This window comes from Sardina pilchardus, chromosome 7 (assembly GCF_963854185.1).
Source record: "Sardina pilchardus chromosome 7, fSarPil1.1, whole genome shotgun sequence".
Lineage (NCBI taxonomy): Eukaryota > Metazoa > Chordata > Actinopteri > Clupeiformes > Clupeidae > Sardina > Sardina pilchardus.
The window spans coordinates 30,796,680-30,818,412 of NC_085000.1; the positions used below are offsets into that span (position 1 = coordinate 30,796,680).

The 21,733-nt window shown below is 41.0% G+C and overlaps 1 protein-coding gene and 1 long non-coding RNA gene across 2 annotated transcripts; one reads left to right on the top strand and one right to left on the bottom strand.

The window, feature by feature from the left end:
* Window positions 1–426: 426 nt before the first annotated feature.
* Window positions 427–9,694, bottom strand: slc25a33 (solute carrier family 25 member 33). Its single transcript, XM_062541769.1, has 7 exons — window positions 9,516–9,694; window positions 6,141–6,314; window positions 4,177–4,254; window positions 2,928–3,028; window positions 2,737–2,803; window positions 1,826–2,106; window positions 427–1,440 (listed from the first exon to the last, which is right to left on the bottom strand). Exons 1-7 carry the CDS (start codon window positions 9,560–9,562, stop codon window positions 1,238–1,240), a joined length of 951 nt encoding a protein of 316 aa, XP_062397753.1. The 5' UTR covers window positions 9,563–9,694; the 3' UTR covers window positions 427–1,237.
* On the top strand, window positions 7,194–21,471 carry LOC134087924 (uncharacterized). Its single transcript, XR_009939866.1, has 4 exons — window positions 7,194–7,319; window positions 14,715–14,838; window positions 17,246–17,327; window positions 20,671–21,471. It is a non-coding gene; the product is annotated as an uncharacterized LOC134087924 (long non-coding RNA).
* Window positions 21,472–21,733: the final 262 nt, after the last annotated feature.

Here is a 21,733-nt window from a genome sequence, read left to right on the forward strand (position 1 = left end):
ATCGCTGTTAGAGCGGAGCACTGGGGTTTTAATCAGCTTGGAGGATTAGCATCGAAACACTTAAGACAAACCTGAGGTTATATCAGGTCTCCTCCTGGAGTGAAAGTATGTATGGAGAACATACACAACCAATCAGTTAACCGCATCCCATACACTGCATGTTGTTTAGTCTGTTGCATTCAAAGGAAGAGTATAACTAGTTGTTGGAACATTGCGTTCTTATTTACTATGGCTGTTTGCTGCCAAGATGGAAACTATAAAACCTCCTTACACCACCACCCAATCTCAACGTTCCCCCAGTGCACGGTTAATCCCTAATGTCTTCATTATGGAGCGGTGAGCAGGATGGCTAGGGACATTAAAAGTTAACACAGGTGCCAAGACCTCAGGTCATGAGCGCAATAAAAAAAATAAAAACATAAAAAAAAAAAGTTAAATGAAAGTTTGACCAATGTGTTTTTATTCAACCACTGGTTAAATATGCATTTTTCTGTAAAAGAACTATTGATGCTGCTCACAAACAAAACATAAAAATGACCTTGATTAACTTATAGGAAACGAAACCAGTTAATCGTTTAGTTGAACTCTTGATCTATGTAGGAGCTATCAACTCCAACATGATGTGGTGAGTGTGTACATGTATGATAGCAAGCAGAGTGAGACCCTTATTTTAGCATCCTATTCTAAAGGTCCACAGGTAAAGTGGTCAAAACATTGACATTTACCACTGATAGAAGGACAAACAGAGACGGAAATAAGAGACAGCAACTGGTAACAATAATGATAACAATAATTTAGTTAACTTAAATGTTCCATATTTTCAGATACCTATTATTTCTCTTTCTGTACAACTATGTAGTAGTTTCTTGTCCACATGGATAATTTACACTCTGATGTACCATATTCACTCTTTACAAACTTCATTTCTCGCAAAGTCCTTCCAGATGTATGTGTGTCTCACCAGTAACATCTGATCGTATGCATCCATTAAAATAAAATATAATGATACAAAAAAGAAGGCTTAAAAAGTCTTTGGGAAGCCACTCAAGCCTACATCCCACTCAAGCAAAAAAGAAAGCCTGTTACAACAGGATGTACATTCAGGCCACCTCATCTGCAAAGTCTACAGTCTCTGGCTTGTTCCCCTTGTCTGGTCCAGGGCCCTGGGGAAAGAGGGGTGGAGGGGTTGGGGGCCTGGGGTGTTAAGGGCAGGGGTAGGATGGCGGGAGATTGGCCCTCAGTTGGACGACTCCTTTAGCAGGTAGACAATGAGCTCGTAAGTGGACAGCGTGATGGCTGTGTTGGGGATCTGTCGGATGAGCTGTGGAATGAGTCCCCTGTAAAAGGCAGCGTAACCCTCCTCCACTGCCACCAGACGCGCCGTCTGGAAAAAGTACTTGTACTTGCTGCCCTCTTCACGTAGTCTCGTTCGGATGACCTCTGTGAGCAGGGCAGAAAAAAAGGATGACCGTTTAATCTTTTGGTGAAAAACATAAAAACTAAACCACAAAATAGTTTTGTTTTCTAAAATGGGCAGTGACTAAAGCTGGTTTTATTCCACTGATAGACGATCTGCTTTAGTAGTTCACCTTAATTTGAATATGTTTGAGACTATCCAGCCACCGTCCATTTACAAGTCAATTTACATGTATTCATTTAACACACATTTCCATCCAAGGCCACATGCAAATGAGTGGTGCTTTCATTAGGTCATTTCTCCATGGACAGAAAAAAAACAGGAGCACTGACAAGCAACTGACAAGACATGTTGGGCACAAATCCTAGTGGAGCAGAGATGACACTTGGCCTGAGAGCATAAGCGTACCGTGTGGATATGCTATGCAGGAGGCACAGCCCTTGGCGAAGGCTGCTGCTGCCATGAGGCCCAAGAAGTCCGACACGCCCTTGCTGGCCTCGGTATTGGCCACGGTCATGCGCTGCTCTTCCATGTTCTTCTTCAGGGACTCGTAGATGAGGAAGCAGATCATGGTTTCGGAGATGCCGGCGTACGACGCCGTCAGGCCCCGGTAGAAGCCGCGCACCCCCTCAGTCTGATAAACGTAGCGCGCACACTGCAGCGCGTTCATCTTCCTCTCTCCTTTTGCTCTGTGGGGGAAGGGCAGCAAAGCGTTAGAATAAAATACTTGTTCGGACATGCTCTCTTTCGGAAACTAGCTACTCTAGTTGGCAAGTTTACACAAACCTCTAGTCATACCTTTACTGCTTATGGCTAGTGGAGGGGCTATTCTAGAACACAGAGGGAGGGTGCTATACGGGAAGCCATATCTTTGAACACAGATCTGCTGCAGGCCTGACATACTTTCGCTGCAAGGGCCTAACGACCTCTGCACTTTCCTGTATAAATATAGATTGCCCGGCAAGGCTCTTGCCTGGTTCAAGGTGGGTATTTATATAGCTACGGCACTCATCACATGCTAATGATGATGCAAGTTGTACAAGGGAGGGACAGTCCTAATAGGTTTAGCACAAGCCAATCGTCGTCAAAGGGTAAGGTTACATGGGGCTGAGGTTAATCTGCACGTAGGCGCAGACTCAGGTGTGAAGCCAAAGGGAACAGTTGATAAATATTTGGTTTCCCTCCCCTGACTGTAACATGACACAGTGCAACGGCAGTAAGCAAAGACAAGATTCCTTCCTGGAAAAAAAAAAAAAAAAAAGAGAAAAAAAAAACAGCCCTACGTCCGAATGAGAATGTCACAATGGGTGTCTACTTACTTTTTCTCCAGCTGCATTCGTGTCTTGACCATCCAAAGAGGGTTCATAAGGGTGTTTGTGATGAAAGCTGTATTGGGGGGGAAGGGAATAAGAGGACTATTTAATGCTTTCCTGAATTTTTGGCGATTAAATGTAGGTTTGGAGATGGAAACAGAAACAGTCAAGAGAATTCACACAACATTGCCGCTCACCTGCGAATCCTGCTGAGGACATATGTACAACTCCACTGTTAGGCACAAAGATGCCATTGAAAGTCTCTTTCGACTTGGAATAGGCGGCAAAATACACAGCTCTGAAAATAAACCACAAAGAGAAGATACAAAGTCAAATAAGAGACAACGTCCAAAACCAGACACCAGTTGGTCATTGCCTTGCCTTCATCCATTTAATTCAATTTAGGGGGGGGGGGGGGGGGGGGGTTAGTTAGTTTTCTGAATCACGGCCATGTTTACACAATTGTCCTTGTGGTCAAGGGATACAGTGTCCAGAGCTGTCTGTTCCACACTGCTGCCCTCCTTTTGATGTGCTTCTGGAACAGCCTTCTGGTGTTTCATCACCAGAATGAGCTGAATAAGCAGCTGGATCTAGATATGCCCATGTAGTCTCTCTGAACAGCCGTGGAAGCTGAAGGACACAGCAATAAAACGGCCAAAAAAAAAGAAAGAGAGAGAGAGAGAGAGAGAGAGAGAGAGAGAGAGAGAGAGAGAGAGAGAGAGAGAGAGAGAGAGAGAGAGAGAACCAGCCACAAAAACAGCCCTTGTTACAGTGTAGCTCCACACCAGAGAGGGTCAGTGATGAAGGATCTTTGTCCACACTGCTGCTCTGCTCTCACACAGCTGTGGTCATTTCCTCATTCCACTCTGCTGAAATGGCTGTTTGCTTGAATGACTGAAAGGTCGCCATGCTGACCAGTGACTGTGCTCGAGAAGGCAAACATTTTCTTTCCATGGAACTTCCTATTGTTGTTTTGTCATTCGAGGCGTTCTGAAGAGAGAGCAGGTTAAAGTCTCAACTGTGACTTGACAATTTTTATCTAATCTGAAAGTTCAATGGTTCACAAATTGTGACTGTTCTTTGACAGTGTTTAGGTGGGGTGCTTGGTGAACTTGTAGCTCCGTGTTCTCAAGAAGGAAGTCACCCATATGACATCAGTGCGTTTCCTCAGGGTTGCCTTAAGCAATGCGCCTATTGCTCACGTGGCGTGTTTGGCATACTGGGACAGACAGTCACGCTATGGGTATTCATAGTGCATCATGGGGCCGTGGTTTTCCTAATAACCGTCTGGTGTATTCCATTTCAAAAGACCCCAAAGAACAAAAGGACAAGTGCCAAGAAGCTATTTATAGCCGGTGGACACATTTCATGCACGTCACATGTGGTTCACATTTTTAAAGCACATGAATAGGGGTGTCAATATATAAACAGATTGTTTTTAGTTACCTTGAAGGTGCAACTCCAACGAGGTTTGGACCTAGTCCCCTGAAGAGTGATCTCGATCCCTCTTTTTCAAGAATTGACCTAAACACAGGAAAACAGACACACAAACCATCAGACAGGTTCCCTAATGACAGGGCTGTATCAGAATGGCATTTCCTCCCTGTGGAACATCACTTCTCTGCAGTTTCATCTGAAACCACAGGCCATCTCCTTATCATTTCCTTTTTACTGCATGGCAGACACACGTGCTGTACATTTTCCCTGTGCTCAGCAAGAACTCTTCCAACTGCTGAAGTCCTTTTTTGCTTTTTTATTTCCTTGCTGGTGATCTCCCTGGCTAAGCCCCACGACACCCCAGCCCCCCCCCCTAACCCACCCCCCGGCCCAAACATCCAGCGCTGGCCGACTCATCAGCCTGCTATTTCGGACAGGACAAAACCGGTTGCTCTGCCCGAGGACTGAGTCCATGAACTCTCTGCACTCTGCACTACCTCGCAGCCAAGCCTGTAATTATTACTCGTCAGAAGTGCCCTTCATTCCCCTTACTGCGCAGCGAGAGAGAGAGAGAGAGAGAGAGACAGACAGACTGAAAGACAGAGAGAAAGGGAGAAAAAGAGAGAGAGACTTCAAGCCACACCATGAAAACACACCTCTCCACAAGGATTTGATTTACCATGTAGTATTTTATGCTGTTAGACATGGGACAACTGAGATACTTATAACACTATACACTACATCCTAACCAATTAATAATAGACAAGTCACAAAAAAATGTTGTTGATGTGGCATGAAATGTATCAAGCATAAACTCTGCAAGGAAGAGGCCCTAGCTGTGTCATGAATACAATGTTTACAAATTCACAAGCAGACAAACCAAGAGAGTAACCAAAGTACCCCATTTGTGGTTAAGCCAAGGTGTCTGCAAAACAACAGCAAAAGCTGTGACTTATATTTTAGCTTTAGGTCAATCATCTCCCACACATTCAAATGTGCCAATACATACGGAACACCAGCTTGAAGCGACAATAAGAAACAATTGTAGCATTTTAACGAGACAGTTGGATGCACTGGGCAACATGTTAACTACTGTCCGTGATAAAGTAACAAAAAGGAACAGACTACTCAAAACAAAAACATTTACACATTAAGTCCAGAGACCCAGCCATTCTCAGCCTCCCAATGACAAAACGCAAAGGGGAAAACAACACACAGGACTCCGCTCATTCTACTGTCTGAATGTCCTGCAGCCCTGAGCTGAGACGTAAGCACAGGGACATCCTGTTCTGGCCTGGCCCAGGCGAAAACTGACACTGCGCCAGGCTGCTGCAGGAGTCACTTCAGAGCACAGACAGTAGCGAGGGCGGCGCTGGCGGCGGTTTCCTTCTTCACATGATCCGCCTCGCACTGATCTGCATGATGGCGTGCTTCAGCGCGCACACTACCCAAAATAGGCACCCTCCAATGACAGGGGCCCTAACCTTGCTCCTCCGGCAGCGCTGGTGCTTTATGTAACACTGTCGCAGTCTCCCACGGGAGAGAGAACATCTCTGTCAGCGTCAGCTGTCTCCCTGCACCATGCACGTGTGTGTGTGTGTGTGTGTGTGTGTGTGTGTGTGTGTGTGTAGGGGGCTCTTAGTGCCAAAGGAAGGGCTTAATCTCTGCTTTTTAATGCAAGAGATTAATGCTGCCCTGGATGTTGGACAACCATGTTGATACACTTTCTTGAACATCATTTTGAAACACAGTTTCAACTACAGGTATCAATGCAATGTTATTTCTGCTCCAATCCACTATAGCATCTAAAATGGACTTCGGAAGCAGCTGGATTCAGACACTTGCAACACCGATGCACAAATTTCAGTGACATAAACAGCACTCGGAGACATAATAAGGACTTCCGTCTTTCAAGCACTGTGCCAAGTCTGCGATGCCACTACATCTTCTCCTCACTCATTGCGTGTGCTTACCTTAAGACCTGTAGCAGGCTCGGCGTGACTGCACCTGGCCGGATGACGCCTGCTCCACTGACTGTACCCAGCTGCACTTGGAAGACAGGCCTGAGCGCCAGGCCCGAGGACTGCAGCCGCGTCTTCAGCACCTCCAGGGGGCAGGTGACGATGGCACCAACCGTACCGCCACACCTGCGCAAAACAAATCAATACAATTTAGCGCCAGTACTTCAAACCACAAGCCATGTCATCAACTGACAGCTACTGTTGTATTTTGAATAGCTTTTTTAAAATATAATTTTGTATATGCTATATCAGAAGTGAGTGATGCTTAAATAATGTGAACCCTGTGTTAAATATGCTTCTTGCCTATTGTGATACTACTAGCATGAAACATTTGGGTTTAATGGCTTTAAAATGTTGCTTTGTGGATATGATCTATGATAATCAAAATCTAATTTCTCACTGCTATAGATGGAAAAGATCCCAACACGGCTATGCTCACTCAAAATGTCTTATTAGGATCCATTCTACAGGATCCATTAATAAACAGTAGTAAGTAATCCAATCCACGCACGGCATTAAAACAATAAATACGGCCCGTTACATAACAATAACAAAACATGCCTACCACTGTTGGCACAACAAATAGGCCTAACGGTTTGTGCTGCTATCAGAACAGATACAACCTCTTCCATGAAAAACTGAATCCTTTTCGAGAACCACATGGTTTAAGGACAATTTAAACAAGTTAAACTGACATGATGTTATGCATGGCCAAGGCAGCTCAGTAGCTTTTCACCTGCAATGTTGCATCACAGATGTCAAGGAGAGTAAACTATGGTGTTACAAATGTCCAAGAGCTGACGTACACGGACAAAAATCAATGAGATCTACAGACAACAGTTTAGCCAATTTCCAAAGGAAAACAAACAGCATGGTCTATTTTGTAATTCAAAGTACCAGGCAGTTCATTCATTTTGTGGACAAAAAAAAAACAAACCCCCTCCAACCCAGTGTCTGAACACATGACATTTTTGAGCTCAGCAGACACAAACAGTGATCCCAACAGAGGATGAAGTCGCAGCCCAAATCAGTCTGAGAGGTGCTTAACATAATTGGCTGAATATTCGACCTGAAGGGCAATCCTAATACAGAGTCAAGAGGAACTCTCCATCTAGAATGACTTCAATTAAGGTCAGATTGTTCCTCATCTGTAAATGCTTAAAAGAAATGTCCAGTTTCACAAGACCTGTCCCCATGTAGTCCATTGCTTATGTGATTGTGTGAAACAGACAAGTATAGCAAATATGCTGATTCAGGTGGTGTGGGAAATGAGGATGAACCACTGCCAAAAACGCTTGTGGAAAGACGCTGTGCTGCAGCATTCATGCAAGTGACTTGCATGACCTCGGCAATTGCCTCGCACAAGATGAAGCCATACTGCTGAAACAGGAAAACCGTAGACCAATCTAAACCTATAGTCACTCTAGCCTAGCTCAATTCAATGATGGCAAATAATAATAATAAAAAAAAACATCTTCAGACACAGCCATCTTTGCATTCAATATGTCCTTTATATTCAATGTCTTTAATGTTCAATGTCTGTCTGCCAGACTAAAGACAGCTGCACTAAGCCTGTGTCAAGACTTGGGTAACCCCCAAATACCCTCAAGATATCCAGCCCTTCTTAATAATAAATTATGACAACTCTGACAGAATTATACAGAATGTAAGTGCAGGTCAGCAAAAATATTTTGTTTAGACCTGTAATAAGTAGCTATGAAAATAAACAGCACTGTCTACCTGGTGCATCAGCAATGTTCTGTTAGGCAAGAATTAACTAAATGAGATATGGACAAAATTAGTTCACATGACAGCTACATTCACTATAAAAACTAATCCCTTCATTCTGAATTCAAAATGCCATTTCAAGACCTTAGTAGTGTCAGGGGGTGACCTTGAACATCCTTATGAAAGATTACCTAACCTTCCCATTGCACATGAGGCACTTAGCTCGTCCTGTTGTGACCCTACACAGTAATGATTCAACCCCTGATACTAAAATATTCATTGTGGGGGGACTGTTACACATGCAAGGGGGAGAATGAGAATGCAGTCATACTACTAGTTCTTTGTTGCATTGGGTCATCTAAGTGCAAGAAAGATATAGCCGTTTATCTCAGAAAAATAACAAATATATTGCCTGTAGCTTGTACATAAGGGATATAAAACCATAAAACCCTAATGTACAATCTATATCAAATCAAATGTAGCGGATATGATTACGTAAACCGTCACGTGAATTTTGCGGCCGTCTAGAACAAAATGGTCGCTGACTCGCTGGCGTTAGCCCCATAGGTTAGCCCACCTGACAACATATCTGTGAGGATGTAACGTTGCCGATCCCACACGCCGTGTGGCAAGGCAACAACTGTCACTGATCTTGAAATGAAACTTTACTTTGCCATTTCAAATTCTTAAAAAATAATTTACAAATGACTAATCTACTGCTAAGCAGTTAGCTGATACTGACGTTTTACTAGCCTATATCATGTTATCTTACCGACAACGTAAAGCGCACAGAACCAAGGCTCCGACTGTCTACAATGTTATGTAATGGCAACAAGGGAAGCATAATAATGGATGTTACTGCAATTCTTCAACGTATATTTTCAGATAAACATCAAATGTAACGCTTCCATGACAGTGTAAGCTCGGCAGCCGGTAATATTGTAACCTGCCATCTAGATATTGTACCCGGACATTTCATATAGCAACGTTAACATTGGCCTGCCTAGCTTCACAAGCTAAAAGTATGCAACGTTAACGTAAACGTTATTGCTAACGTAAACTGTATTAACGCAAGTGACATAACAAGAGCAGACAAATAAGTAAATTGGCTTGGGCAATGTTGTGGTGTAGCAGCTACTATACTGCAAGAATTGTGTTAAGGTTATGACACGAATATCAGTTCAGACCTCAGACGCTACGTTAGCATACGTTACAGCTAGCTAACCTGCTAATGCATAGCAATACGTTAACGTCCTTGAATAACCTGGCCAGGGTAACGTTAACGAAGAGGCACTTTAAAATCTGTCTAAAATTACGGTCGCATTGGTAATCGCAAAAGGGTGTTTAAAATTGTTGGTCCGTACTTTTGTGAAACGCGCAAGACTAACAACCTCGTGTTAGATAACGTTCACGCTACTTGTAAATTGTTGTCAAGTCTAGTGCAGGTTGTGTCTCATCAAGGAGCTGTAGTCTCGGTGAAAAAAGATAAACGTTAGTTGAAAGTTCGGAAAATTAAGATTGCTAAGCGATCACGTACACGTTATGGTTAATGTAGGCTACTATTACACAGAGATACATTTCTACAATAAGTTAACTTACCCCCCAGCAAAGAGATGTAAAAATGTGTCCCTCTGTGCCATTTTCATATCTTCATTATAATTTGCGACAAAATATGCACAGGAAAGTTATGTTATTTTGTCTATCAGGCCGAGCTGACAGCCAAGCTTCTCGATTCCAACCCGGCTTGATCTGCTCAGATCACAAGCTTGCGCAGAATCGAGAGACGAGCTGAAGCTCATGAATAAATCGACGTCAGGGAGGTTGGCCAGGGGTGTTGTCCATGACGTAGGTTTCTGTGTACCAGCGAGCAATCAACAGCATTTGAAATAGCATAGGCAGCAGCCTACACAAATGTTTCCGTCATACTGCAAACCAATAAAATACGACATTGATAATTTAGTATCATAATTGGCCATTGGAAACATACAGACAATAGGCCAACCACATGCAATCCAGATAGACTACATGACATTTTTAAATAATAGCCTACATTTACATAGGCTATTAATTAACTGATGCCAAAGTCATGTAGCCTATGCGTAGGCCTACAGTTGTTTTGCATGAAGCATGCACCTGAAAGTAGCCTACATGCATCCCATTTTGACTCCCAGTTGTGCACATTAAAGGAACACTTTTTTGATATTAAACGTTATTCACTTAATTAATACGAGTGGATATAGGCCTAGGCTACCTCTCACGTTTTAATGTGTGCACTCACTGGCTCTGGCGCGCGGCGCAACTTTGATAACACTAGCTATAGCCCAATGCATTCATTAGGATCCAAACAGAGATGAAGTTAGAAGTGACCAAACACCTCCATGTTTTCCCTATTAAAATACAGTTACACGAGTAGTCACACGACCAAGTGGTGTGACAAAATAAAATGTGGTGCATTTCTAAGCAGGTAAAAGGGATAACTAGGCTATAGCCTATTGTGTGGCGGAATGATATTGGGAGCACTTCAGACTCTGCACAGTAGGCTAATATCCTCACGCCAAAGTGAAACTGAAAGTGCAAGAGTGAGGATATTACTGCTCCACACAATATAGTTATCCCTCTTACCTGCTTAGAAATGCACCACGTTTTATTTTGTCTCACCATAGCCTACTTGGTCGTGTGACTATCGTGTAACTGTATTTTAATAGGGAAAACATGGAGGTGTTTGGTCGCTTCTAACTTCATCTCTGTTTGGATCCTAATGAATGCATAGGCCAGCTAAGTGCTATCAAAGTTGCGCCACGCGCCAGAGCCAGTGCACAAATTGAAATGTGAGAGGTATGTATCAACTTGTCTTAATTAGGGGAATAACGTAGTTTAATATGAAAAAAACAGTGAAGTGTTCCTTTAAACCCGTTAACCCATCTTTGCAGAAATTTAATTCTCAAATGAGCACTGTGACCCACACCCACTTTCTGGGAAGCAAACAAAGTTTGTGTGAAGCAGAACATGACTAATAGGCTATTTGAAGAGTTTGATTCCAAAACACTAGGCTACATCTTCATTTTTAAACACATTAACAAGTCATTAATTGTGTATTTAAGGTATTATCAATGAAATTGCCATGAACTGTTTGAGGAAAGCTAAATCAAATGACCTATAGGCCTAGTAATTCAATTTGACCAAGATTGCCTGAAAACAAGCAACAACAACAACAACAAATATTGAAATGAAGGATACAGCATTTTGGAAGAAAACTGAATAAATCACCCAAAGTAGGCTGTATTTATTTCCATTAGTCCATTGCATGTTGTTTTAATTGGCATCAGTAAAGGATGCTGTTTCCAAAATAGACCTAGCCTACATGGGCCATGAAATAATTGGTTATGGTTATGGCTATTGCTATTGCTATATGACAGACACCTTTGTCCAACACGACATACAAATAAAAAACAATAGGTCTAGAATAATCAATTTATAGTGAACAATTTCAAAAGTAGGGAGAATAGCAATGTAGAAAAGAAAGAATATAACTTCAAGCAATAGCCTAATGAAAATAAACAATTAATATATAAGAATAGCAATTAAACAATCTAGACATTCAATCAATCATTTATGATAATTAGGCTAGTTTACATGTAGGCTAGCTAGGTTTATATAATAATAAGAATAATAATAGTAATGACAATAATAACAAAAACTCTGATGCCCTTTCTATAAGCACAAGGTCGCCATAACATGTCATGTCAAGGATATTTAAAAAAAAAAAAAAGGAGGCAGAACAGCCAGTTGGTCAGGTCTGAATGTGACACCATGACAACGCACTGAAGAGGCATCTGGAGAGACCGTCACATGATTCGAGTAGGTATGTACAGAGCAGCCTATTGGGAGTGGGGGTGTGTGACAAGTGGGTGGGAACGGAATTGCAGATTCAGATGACAGAGATAACTGGGAACAGTGACTGATAGCTGCTATTCCACTTCCATACTAACTTGTTTACCTGAAGACCTGCTTTTGTCAAGGGTCAACTGAGAATTTATGTCAGGAGTCCATTTTTCAGTTTTCATGACCTGAAACAATCTGTAGGCCTAATAGCATGCAACAGAAAGTGAATTTGTTTTTATTGGTTATGATTTCAGATTTAGTGTTTGACAATAAGGTTACAGTGTTAAATAAAATGGTTAGGTATGCTCCACTAAACCTAGCAGAAGATTGGGTACAACACATGTTTTGTTATGTTCAGAGATGTAAAACAATGTGCCCTACTGTAAAAAAAAAAAAAAAAACAGCACACGATGTAATAGCATGGAATGAAAGTGAAAGAACAGTAAGGACAGTACCCTTACTGAGCCTATTTGTAATTATTACTTGATGACAAGTTGTGAAGATCAAAAGATCATACTGTGATAGTGCTGCCAACTCCATGTGACTTGTGAGGTAGTAGAGGTCAGCATAGTAACAAAAACAGTCTCGGCACGAAAGTTAATTTATATCTATATTATGCAACAGTTCATAGACCCTTCACACCCTCTACAGACTGATACAACACCATCCTGAGTAGGGCTTTGAAATAGTCTGTAGTAAGTTACCAGACTGCTGTGTATAGCCTTGAGGCCAATTTATGATCAGCATTGATGCGAGTAAGAAAATATCTTGATTGACAGCTATTACAAAGGTGATATTAAGGCTTGTTATTAAAAAGGAACTATGCAGGATTGGCGATTTCATCTCTGGTTTCGGTTTCGTTGTTCTTTTTCGCTCGTTTTATGCTTGCATTTTCTCTGCAGAGCTTCCCCGACCGCTTTAGCGTGTATATTTATACATGTATAGGCTATATTTAAATATATAAATTGCAAGCGTGGTTCTTCGTCTCAGACTTCCAGATGTAAACAAGGAGCGATCGTCTCCTGCAGAAAGTTGCATAGGGTCTCTTTAACAATAAAATAAAACAAGAGTTTGTATAGTGTTTATTCATTAAATGTTCATGAAGTTTCCTTTAAAGGACATGACTCACCTTACAAGAGTCCTCAGTCAGACCAGATTGCAGAGAAAGCTATCACATTATACCTCATGCACTGATCACATTGGAAAGCTTAGATCTAGATAATTATAATTCATAGTCAACCTGATTTAGAGCGGGGTGGGCATGCGTCAATGTTGACATACAGAGCCGTGACAGAGAATCTGATACTCACTGCCCTAATGAAACTCTCTGGAGGACAGACAGTGTGTACATGGAGCTTGGACAAGAGCTAAAAGTGTCCAGGAACTTTCAGGAGCGGGGAAGTCAGTCGCACCAGATGGCCAACCTCTTAGAGAAATCATGTGTAGCCTCCAAAGAGCCATATTACATAAGGCCAGAATCACAAAAAACATATTTGGATTCAGAATATGGCATTTTACCGGAAATTTATTTTCGTGTTTCACACAAATGCGATAAATATAACTAATTTTCATTTTTCATTTCAATTTGTGTGTGTGTGTGTGTGTGTGTGTGTGTTTGTGTGTGTGCACGTGCGCGTGCATGTGTGTGTTTTTGTGTGTGTGTGTCTGTGCCACCAAAATAAACAATTTTGCAATAGTTGTTTAATCTTCTTGTCCTTTTTAGATATATTAGGTCCACCATTTGTTTATTTAAATGATAAGATCAAATAAGTGATAAAATAAAATAATTTGTGCAGAGAACAGTACCATTCACATAATAATTTAAACCCAGTAGACCTGGAATCCCGACGGAATTACGGATCACTCCCAAAATGTAATTGTTTCTTCCTTGGGTCATGCCTGACATTCGCTGAAAATTTAATCGAAATCCATCCATTACTTTTTGAGTTAATTGCTAACAAACAGACAAACAGACAGACAGACAAACAAACAGACAGACAAACAAACGCCGGTCCCCGATGAAAACATAACCAGATTGGTGGAGGTAATAATAATTAACTGAACAATTAAAAAAGTTGGTCAGACTACAGGAGATTAGAAATATTTATCTTCTGTATCTCTCTTTAAAGAGACCCTATGCAACTTTCTGCAGGAGACGATCACTCCTTGTTTACATCTGGAAGTCTGAGACGAAGAACCACGCTTGCAATTTATATATTTAAATATAGCCTATACATAGCCTATACGGGGAAGCTCTGCAGAGAAAATGCAAGCATAAAACGAGCGAAAACGAAAAACGGAACCGAAACCAGAGATGAAATCGCCAATCCTGCATAGTTCCTCTTTAAAGACTCACTCATATCTATCCACTCAGTCACTTTAAGACATTACAAAGCATTTTTAAGATGTTTTTACAGCTTTTATCAAGGCAAGGTTTCCACCTGTAACATATGTAGGCTACAACTAAACAAAGACATTTCTGAACTAGCCCATGGCTTCTAAAAACTATAGTTTATTAATGGCTTCTAATATTCTAATAATAACTATTAAAACTATTAATAGTTTTTAGGATATTTTTTGATAGTGTTTTAGATAGCCTAACGCTATGCCTCAAATGGGTGGATATGGGATGTCTTGACTTGGCCCCTGTAGACTAACATACAAAAGTAATTTGTCCATCTTAGACCCTATACGATTCTTGATACAATATTCACAGAAAACTGACATCTATGTGTAGTCTACACATATTAATTTATTGCATGGCCTCCCCATAAATGGAATTCCACTAAACTTAACATGCATTCAGAGGGTATCAAATGGATCCTCATCAAATGTCATGCAGTTTTTTGAACATGATGTCAGCCAAAGTTACCTGTGATTACAACGTCTTGCTTCTGCTTTTTCATATTTAACTAGGTGGCGCTATAGCTCAATTGAGTGGATATGCGATGAGTTGATGGAGTTGATTGATAGCCCCTTGAGACCAACATCAGAAAATCAATGGTCAGCATCATCCTTGAGGGGCTACTTTCCCACCAAGGTATTTTCCTGCCGGTATTGTTAAAATGTGAAAGCAGTAAGACACCCAGCGATTTCGTGTAAACGTAGCCAAAGTTTCATGCAGCCTGGTCAGTGTTCCGAGAATCGTTGACAAAAAAAACACACAAAATAACTTAGGAAAAAAAAGAGAAAAAAATATGGAAGAAATAAAACGGACTTAACCTACATGACCACTGCTTTGTTTTGGTGGCAGTTATAACAAACTGCAAACTACAGCAGCCATGTTTCAAGATAAAAAATACTTTGCAAATCATCCATATTTGTCTTTAATCTGGGCTATTCTAAAAGTGTTGGTTTTACCAAAAATATTATAATAAATATAATATAATAATAAATAATAACAGCAGTATTGTTGAGCTACAAAAGAACACATATACAAAATATGCAGCCATTTTCTTCAACCCAGTGAAATGTAAATTACACAATACCATTTTGTATTTGAAATACTTAATTTAAATGTATCATAAGCACTCCCATTCTTGCATCCTTAAGACAACAGTTAGTTATTCATGTGCTAAAGGACATGCAGGTCAGTTAATGGTATACAGTATCAGAGAAAGTAGGCAAGGTGTACAGACAAATGTGAGGTGGAGTAAGGCCTGACCTTAGTATATTTGCTGTAATATATGGAGCCCAGAAGTTGACTTTGTGAGATTTGTTTGTATATTGAGAGAGAACCATATGCTTACAGTATTTCACAGAATCGTTTGTTTACAAAAAGCATCGGGCTTGTTTAAGTAATTGCTCTACTGAAAGAGCAGCCACATAGCCCACACTCATTCTGACAGGCAGCTACACATTTTAAGCCATTTGTCCAGTTCTTAGGGTTTGATTTTGTTTTCTTAGGTTGTAGCTTGTTGTCTACCATGGCTATGTTTCAAAAGAGATATTGTTTGTCTTTAACAATGACTTACCGACTTACAGTAAGAGAAACTGTGTGTGCTGCACAGTAGTTCAAGTTTGACTGTTGTGCAGGGGGGTATTCCAAGTATGTGGTTTAGTGACAAACCTGGGTAATTGAACTCAGAGTAAGTGGTAAACACATGACTTCATTCTCCTAAACAATGCCATAGGGCTCTTGTATAGGCAATTTACCACTAGCCCTGATTTATTATTAAACCACGTACTTGGAATACTCCCCTGGCCCAGGTCCTGTGAGTATGGGAACAATATCATTCAACAGAGCGCACAATTTAATAATAATAAAAAAAAGCACATGATCAGCACAAACTTTAATCAAACAAGCACGTTTTTGTAAAATGAGTAATTTAGTCAAATGAGCACATATTTGGGCTCTAACATGTCTCAACAACAATGATCAAGGTCTAAAATGTTAACAAATTTGAGTGTGTGCTATAGATGATACAAATGGTTTAGTGACATATAGAGCTCCTATAAGAGTGGTATGGCTTCAACAGAACAATGCCTTGGACTCTTGGTTTACCACTCACTCTGAGTTATCCAGGTTTATCACTCACACACCTTTAAGAAGTCAATCAGGAATTTTCAGAGAATAGTGAAACAAGCAGTAAAATTATGTTGAAAATGTTTTTTGGGAGTACGGAAAATGTATTTGTTTTTGTGATAGATTTTTTCTTAAATTGTTGTAGCTGTTTTCGCCTTAAGGCATTCTTAATTGTAGAAATATATTAAAAGTAATTTTGGCAAATCCCTATGCTCAGGTCTTCATTGGAATGGACTGTTTTTACAGTAACGTCAATAAAATGCATTTATCTTCTGACAGGGATGTCATCATCCTGGTCAGGTTCTAGTAGATTGGTTACATTCATATTCAGGCAAAACAACTGAGAAAGCAAGAGATAAAAGCTGTGGAGCAGGGGTCAACACACACTATCATGCAGGCTGAACTATGAGGCAACGCTCATTTCTGTTAGGAGGTGAGGGACTGATCATGCTTCTGGAATTTGAAAACGTATATTGAGTCAATGTCAGTATTGTTGTCAGCTCAAAGGCGCTAAACAGGTTTGTGGTTAGAAACATACGTATTGTATAGGTCAATGTAGAGCACAAAAGTCCAGCTTTCCAGCAAAAACACAAATATAGCACAGTGTGTCCACCAGAGGGCCACACATCCACCTGAGGCCAAAAAGCAAGACAAGACAGGTTACATTGCATACATATAATATGTTATATACAGTGTTTGCTCACTTGCCTTGACTCACATGTCAACTTCAGTCACATCCGTTTCTTAATCATAGGGGTTAATATGACATTGGTCTGCCCTTTGCAGCTATAACAGCTTCAACTCTTCTGGGAAGTGTTTATGGTAATGTTTGACCATTCTTTTAGAGGTGCATTTGTGAGGTCACACACTGATATTGGACGAGGCGATTGGCTCTTAGTCTCCACTCTAATTCATCCCAAAGGTATTCCAAGGGTGGACCGACATCGTATTAAACCATATGGATTAAGAATGGATCACCGAAGTTCATATGTGCCTCAAGGCAGGTGAGCAAATATTTTTGGCAATTAGTGTATAAATAGGCCTACACACACACACACACACACACACACACACACACACACACACACACACACACAGCCTGATCTTTTCCTCCAAAAAATCTTGTTTTTGTTGTTCTTATTCTTAATATCGATTCTGTAAGTTACAGGAAGCCAGTATGGGAGATACAGTATGATCTTTTGGCTTTTATGACTTTCGCTGCTGCCTGTTGTACAACTTGAAGCCACAATGTCTTTTTTGGAAGGCCTAAAAAGCATATTGCAGTATTGGAGATAAAATCGTGGATATTTATAAGTCATTTTGTGTCATAAGATATTTAGTCTTGCCTATGTTTTAAGGTGATAAAATGCTGATTTGATTACTTTAATGTGACTTTCAAAATTTAAATCACTGTCAATTATGACACCAAGATTTAACAAAGCACTCAAGAAGAGTGCAGACTCTAAAGTCTTTCATCCTTTTGTGGAATGTGATTACTTTGATCTTATCCTCGTTTGGCTGGAGAAAATGTTGAAGCAGTTGTTGACTTGGTCAGTGCATTGAGAGAGTTAAGCCCATTGGTGCCTGTTTCCAAAAACACAGGATCCGATCACAATCACTTATCCAGCATGGAGTTGGCTTTATATAATGACAGATAGAGCAGTGCATTCAATACAACCAATGACTGTGTTTATGGTGACAAGGTTAATAAGTTATGGACATACGTTTTCCTTGGAATTGAGTAAACCACAGCATTTAAAACATTCGATCACAAGAAAGATATGATTGCACTTCTGAAATGATAAAGCCTTTCCAAACCCATTGACAATCTCAATTTTTATTTAAAAAGTGATCAGTGTTAATGAAGGCTATGGATTCCATACTTTATTGTAACTTCTAGAATGTTACACCACCTACTGCTAATTTCAAATGGTCTGTCAACTCATCGAGGCTTAATGGGGCTAGTTTATAAATCAAACCCAACAAAACAAACCCATTTTATACCACAAAACAAAACGGAGTTCTTTATTTTGTAACAGAAGGTTGAAATGACTGTAAGAAATCAATTGACCACTAGGTGTCTGCCTCGTCTTTCTGTAGAAATGAGAGAAATGAGACCAAACATCAAAGGCATTCCACAAAGTGGTGATGGGCCCCTTTAACTGTATTTCTTCAAATGTGAACTGAGGTCATTTTTGAGTTCGTGTAAAGGGCATGCAATCTTAATAAATGCAAAACTTTGAAAGTAACATCAAGGAAATTATAGTAAAAGTACATTTAATTAATGAACTGTTACAGTGTTCTTTTCCATTTCTGTCATGAAACATGAGACTGAGAGAGTGTGTTTAGAGGACATCTCTGGGTAAAGTTTAGTGGTATCTAATAATGCTGATATGCATTAACATGTCCACAAGTTTGGAACAAACTTTTAGATATTTGTGGATATACAATGCTCACCTGGGGCAAGCTGTGACAGTCTGGACACTGGTCAAGAATGCTGTCTGCAACCCAGTATAAGTCACATAAATCACTGAGACAGAGCAAATATGGTGCGCACATTCATTTTATTCGTCTTGGAACCGTGTGTTTATTGACAGTGGAAGCAGTTTAGACAGTGGGGAGAACCTGTCGAGAAATCCATTGCCATCATCTAGTCCAACCCCCTCTCCCCTCCCAAACCCCCTCTTCTGAAAAGCTCCATATTCAGCAGTTTTATGTGGCCCTCGGAGTTGTTCTTGGTCATCGAACACAGGGAGGATTAATGTCATCACCAGGATGCAGGACATCCCTGCGCGCCGCCGCCGGCTGGCCTGTCAAGCCTGTGCAGCTGGCGAGGTGTGAGGTTGGCGGCTCTGAATCATCCCTTGGAGCCACAACCTATAGGCCTCTGGTGGACTTCTTGTAAATTTCGGTTTCATCAACACCCCCCTCTCCTCCTGCTACAGCCCCACGGCCCATAGCCCACCGCCGCCACCGCCACCCCCCTCTGTACAAACACAGCTTGAGATGAAGGCCCACAGTTACAGACCTCCCTTGTCAGCACTACCGTGATGACCTAAGCTGACGACAGCGAGGGGAGAACAAACCCAGTGTGACTCTATGATTCCCGCCACCCGACGGACACATTTTGGGCAGTAAATTCACTGAGCCGTTTGTCCAGAAACATTTTGGTTCAACTGCATTTAAAAAAAAAAAAAAAAGAACGAAAACCAAATAAAGACACTCAGATAGTTAACCAAGATCCAAATGTACATGCATGGGACACAGTGCTGCCCTGCGCTGCTTGTGCTATACTGTTTGTGAATTCTATACATTCCAGTGGTTATGTAACATCCTCTGCTGGCCCTTTCACAAAGGGATTGGGGCTATCACATATGATCCAGCACAGTGCACCATGTGCTGATGTGGTCCCTGCTCTTGATGTGGACACAACACTCAGTCCCTTCAGGATCAAGGTTTGTTAGACTATACAGCCAAACGTTACCAATTGTTACCAGTTACCAGTTGTTAATCAATCACTTGCAAATAATGCATATAATGCAAAAAAATGCATTCTATGGCTGTGGTGCATTTGTTTAGTGCGAATGCTGTGCTGCCAGAAGAAAATTGCATAAATCCTGACAATTAAGTGAATTTGTCAAATCACAGGATCACAAAAATATGGAGGAACTTAACAGCTTGGTGCATTATTTTCATACAGTAGTGTGTGCATCCTCTGGGGTGAATGTATGGTTGGTAGGGTTAGTGTGTGTGTGTGTGTGTGTGTGTGTGTGTGTGTGTGTGTGTGTGTGTGTGTTTGACAGAGGCAGAAAGAGATGTAGATAAGGTTTTTAAACGAGCTTTGTGGGAAGGGATTATTTTAGGGGGAGAATATGAACAAGTAATGAGCTTGCCAGCTTTGAGAGGACACTGAGCAGCCGGCTGAGCAGGTGGAGATGACTGTGAGAGGATCCGCCGGCACGCTCCCTTTTCTGTGGCTGTCAGACAGCGGTGGCTCTTTAATCTAAAGCATCAATCCCACTCGCACTCCTCTCATCTGCTGCCATTCACAGGCTCTTTTGTTCTTCTGTCCCCACTTTAAAAAGCTCCACAGCAGCTTGGCCTTTGGATTACTCTCTCTCTCTCTCTCTCTCTCTCTCTCTCTCTCTCTCTCTCTCTCTCTCTCTCTCTCTCTCTCTCTCTCTCTCTCTCTCCTATGACTTCCCCTCTGTCTGGCTGTAGTCAGATGTCATCTCTGGCTCTGAATGTTACCCTAAATCATGCCAAAAACATTCAGATATCTTGAACTTAATTTTAGTGAATACTTGTTTTAATTATTCCTATAATTGACTTCTTTTTTATCTTCAGCATCACTGTTCAGATATCAGAGGTTGTTTCATCATCCCTATCCTCAACCACAGCCTGAAAAGACAGACAAAAGGTATGTCACTGAGACTTTGACATTTGGATGAGAGCTCATCAACAGGGTACAGAGATATAATCACATTGAAATGCACACAGCTATTGAGAACAATGTGATGTGGAAGCCCTCTCCAAAATCGGCCATTATTATCCATGTTGCATAGTGATTAAAAAGAAAGGAGAGAGAACAGAACAGCAATCATGTTTTCAGGGTAATAATAAGTGGGCCACGCTGTGGCAGTAACTAGTGAATATGGGCCTCATTAGTACCCTCTATCTGAATCACCTAGCTTAATTATGTCCCTTTATCTGCACAGAGTACATTACAGAATAATTATAAATAAATGCTAAACCTTATGTCACAGTTCAACTAAGTGGCCATTATTGGCTAATTAATCATTGTGTTTGACTGAAAATGTCAGCAAGGGCTCTTTGTATAAAGGGTTCATACTGATGGAAATGTTTCGCCAACACATATTTCAAAGGACATTGTCACAAAAAGATTAGAGGATTAGAAAAAAGGCTGCACACATGTTGTGCACTGCAAATGGAGAAGATAGATTTGTATGTTGACACTTCTGGTGACAAGAAACCCAATCTCCTGTTGAGCTGTCAAATCCTCTATTAAAAAATCCTACGGATTAGGAGGCATCCTCTTAGAATTCCTTCTTCCAATTATCCTCTTCAAAATTGGTCATAACATTTTCTACAAAAAGTGATCTTATGACATTTTTGGCTGGCCCTTTTTGCAAGCTTCCTCTATTTCAGGCAGCAGTGAGCAATGTCTGCCTTGGTGGTGCTACAGAGGACAGCCTTTCCCTCTCTGATGTAGTCACCATATAGAGTCTACACACACACACACGCACGCACGCACGCACGCACGCACGCACGCACGCACGCACGCACGCACGCACGCACACACACACACACAGACACACACACACACACACACACACACACCAGTATACTTTGGAAAAGCTTTACCATTCAGAGGGAGAACAGAGTGATG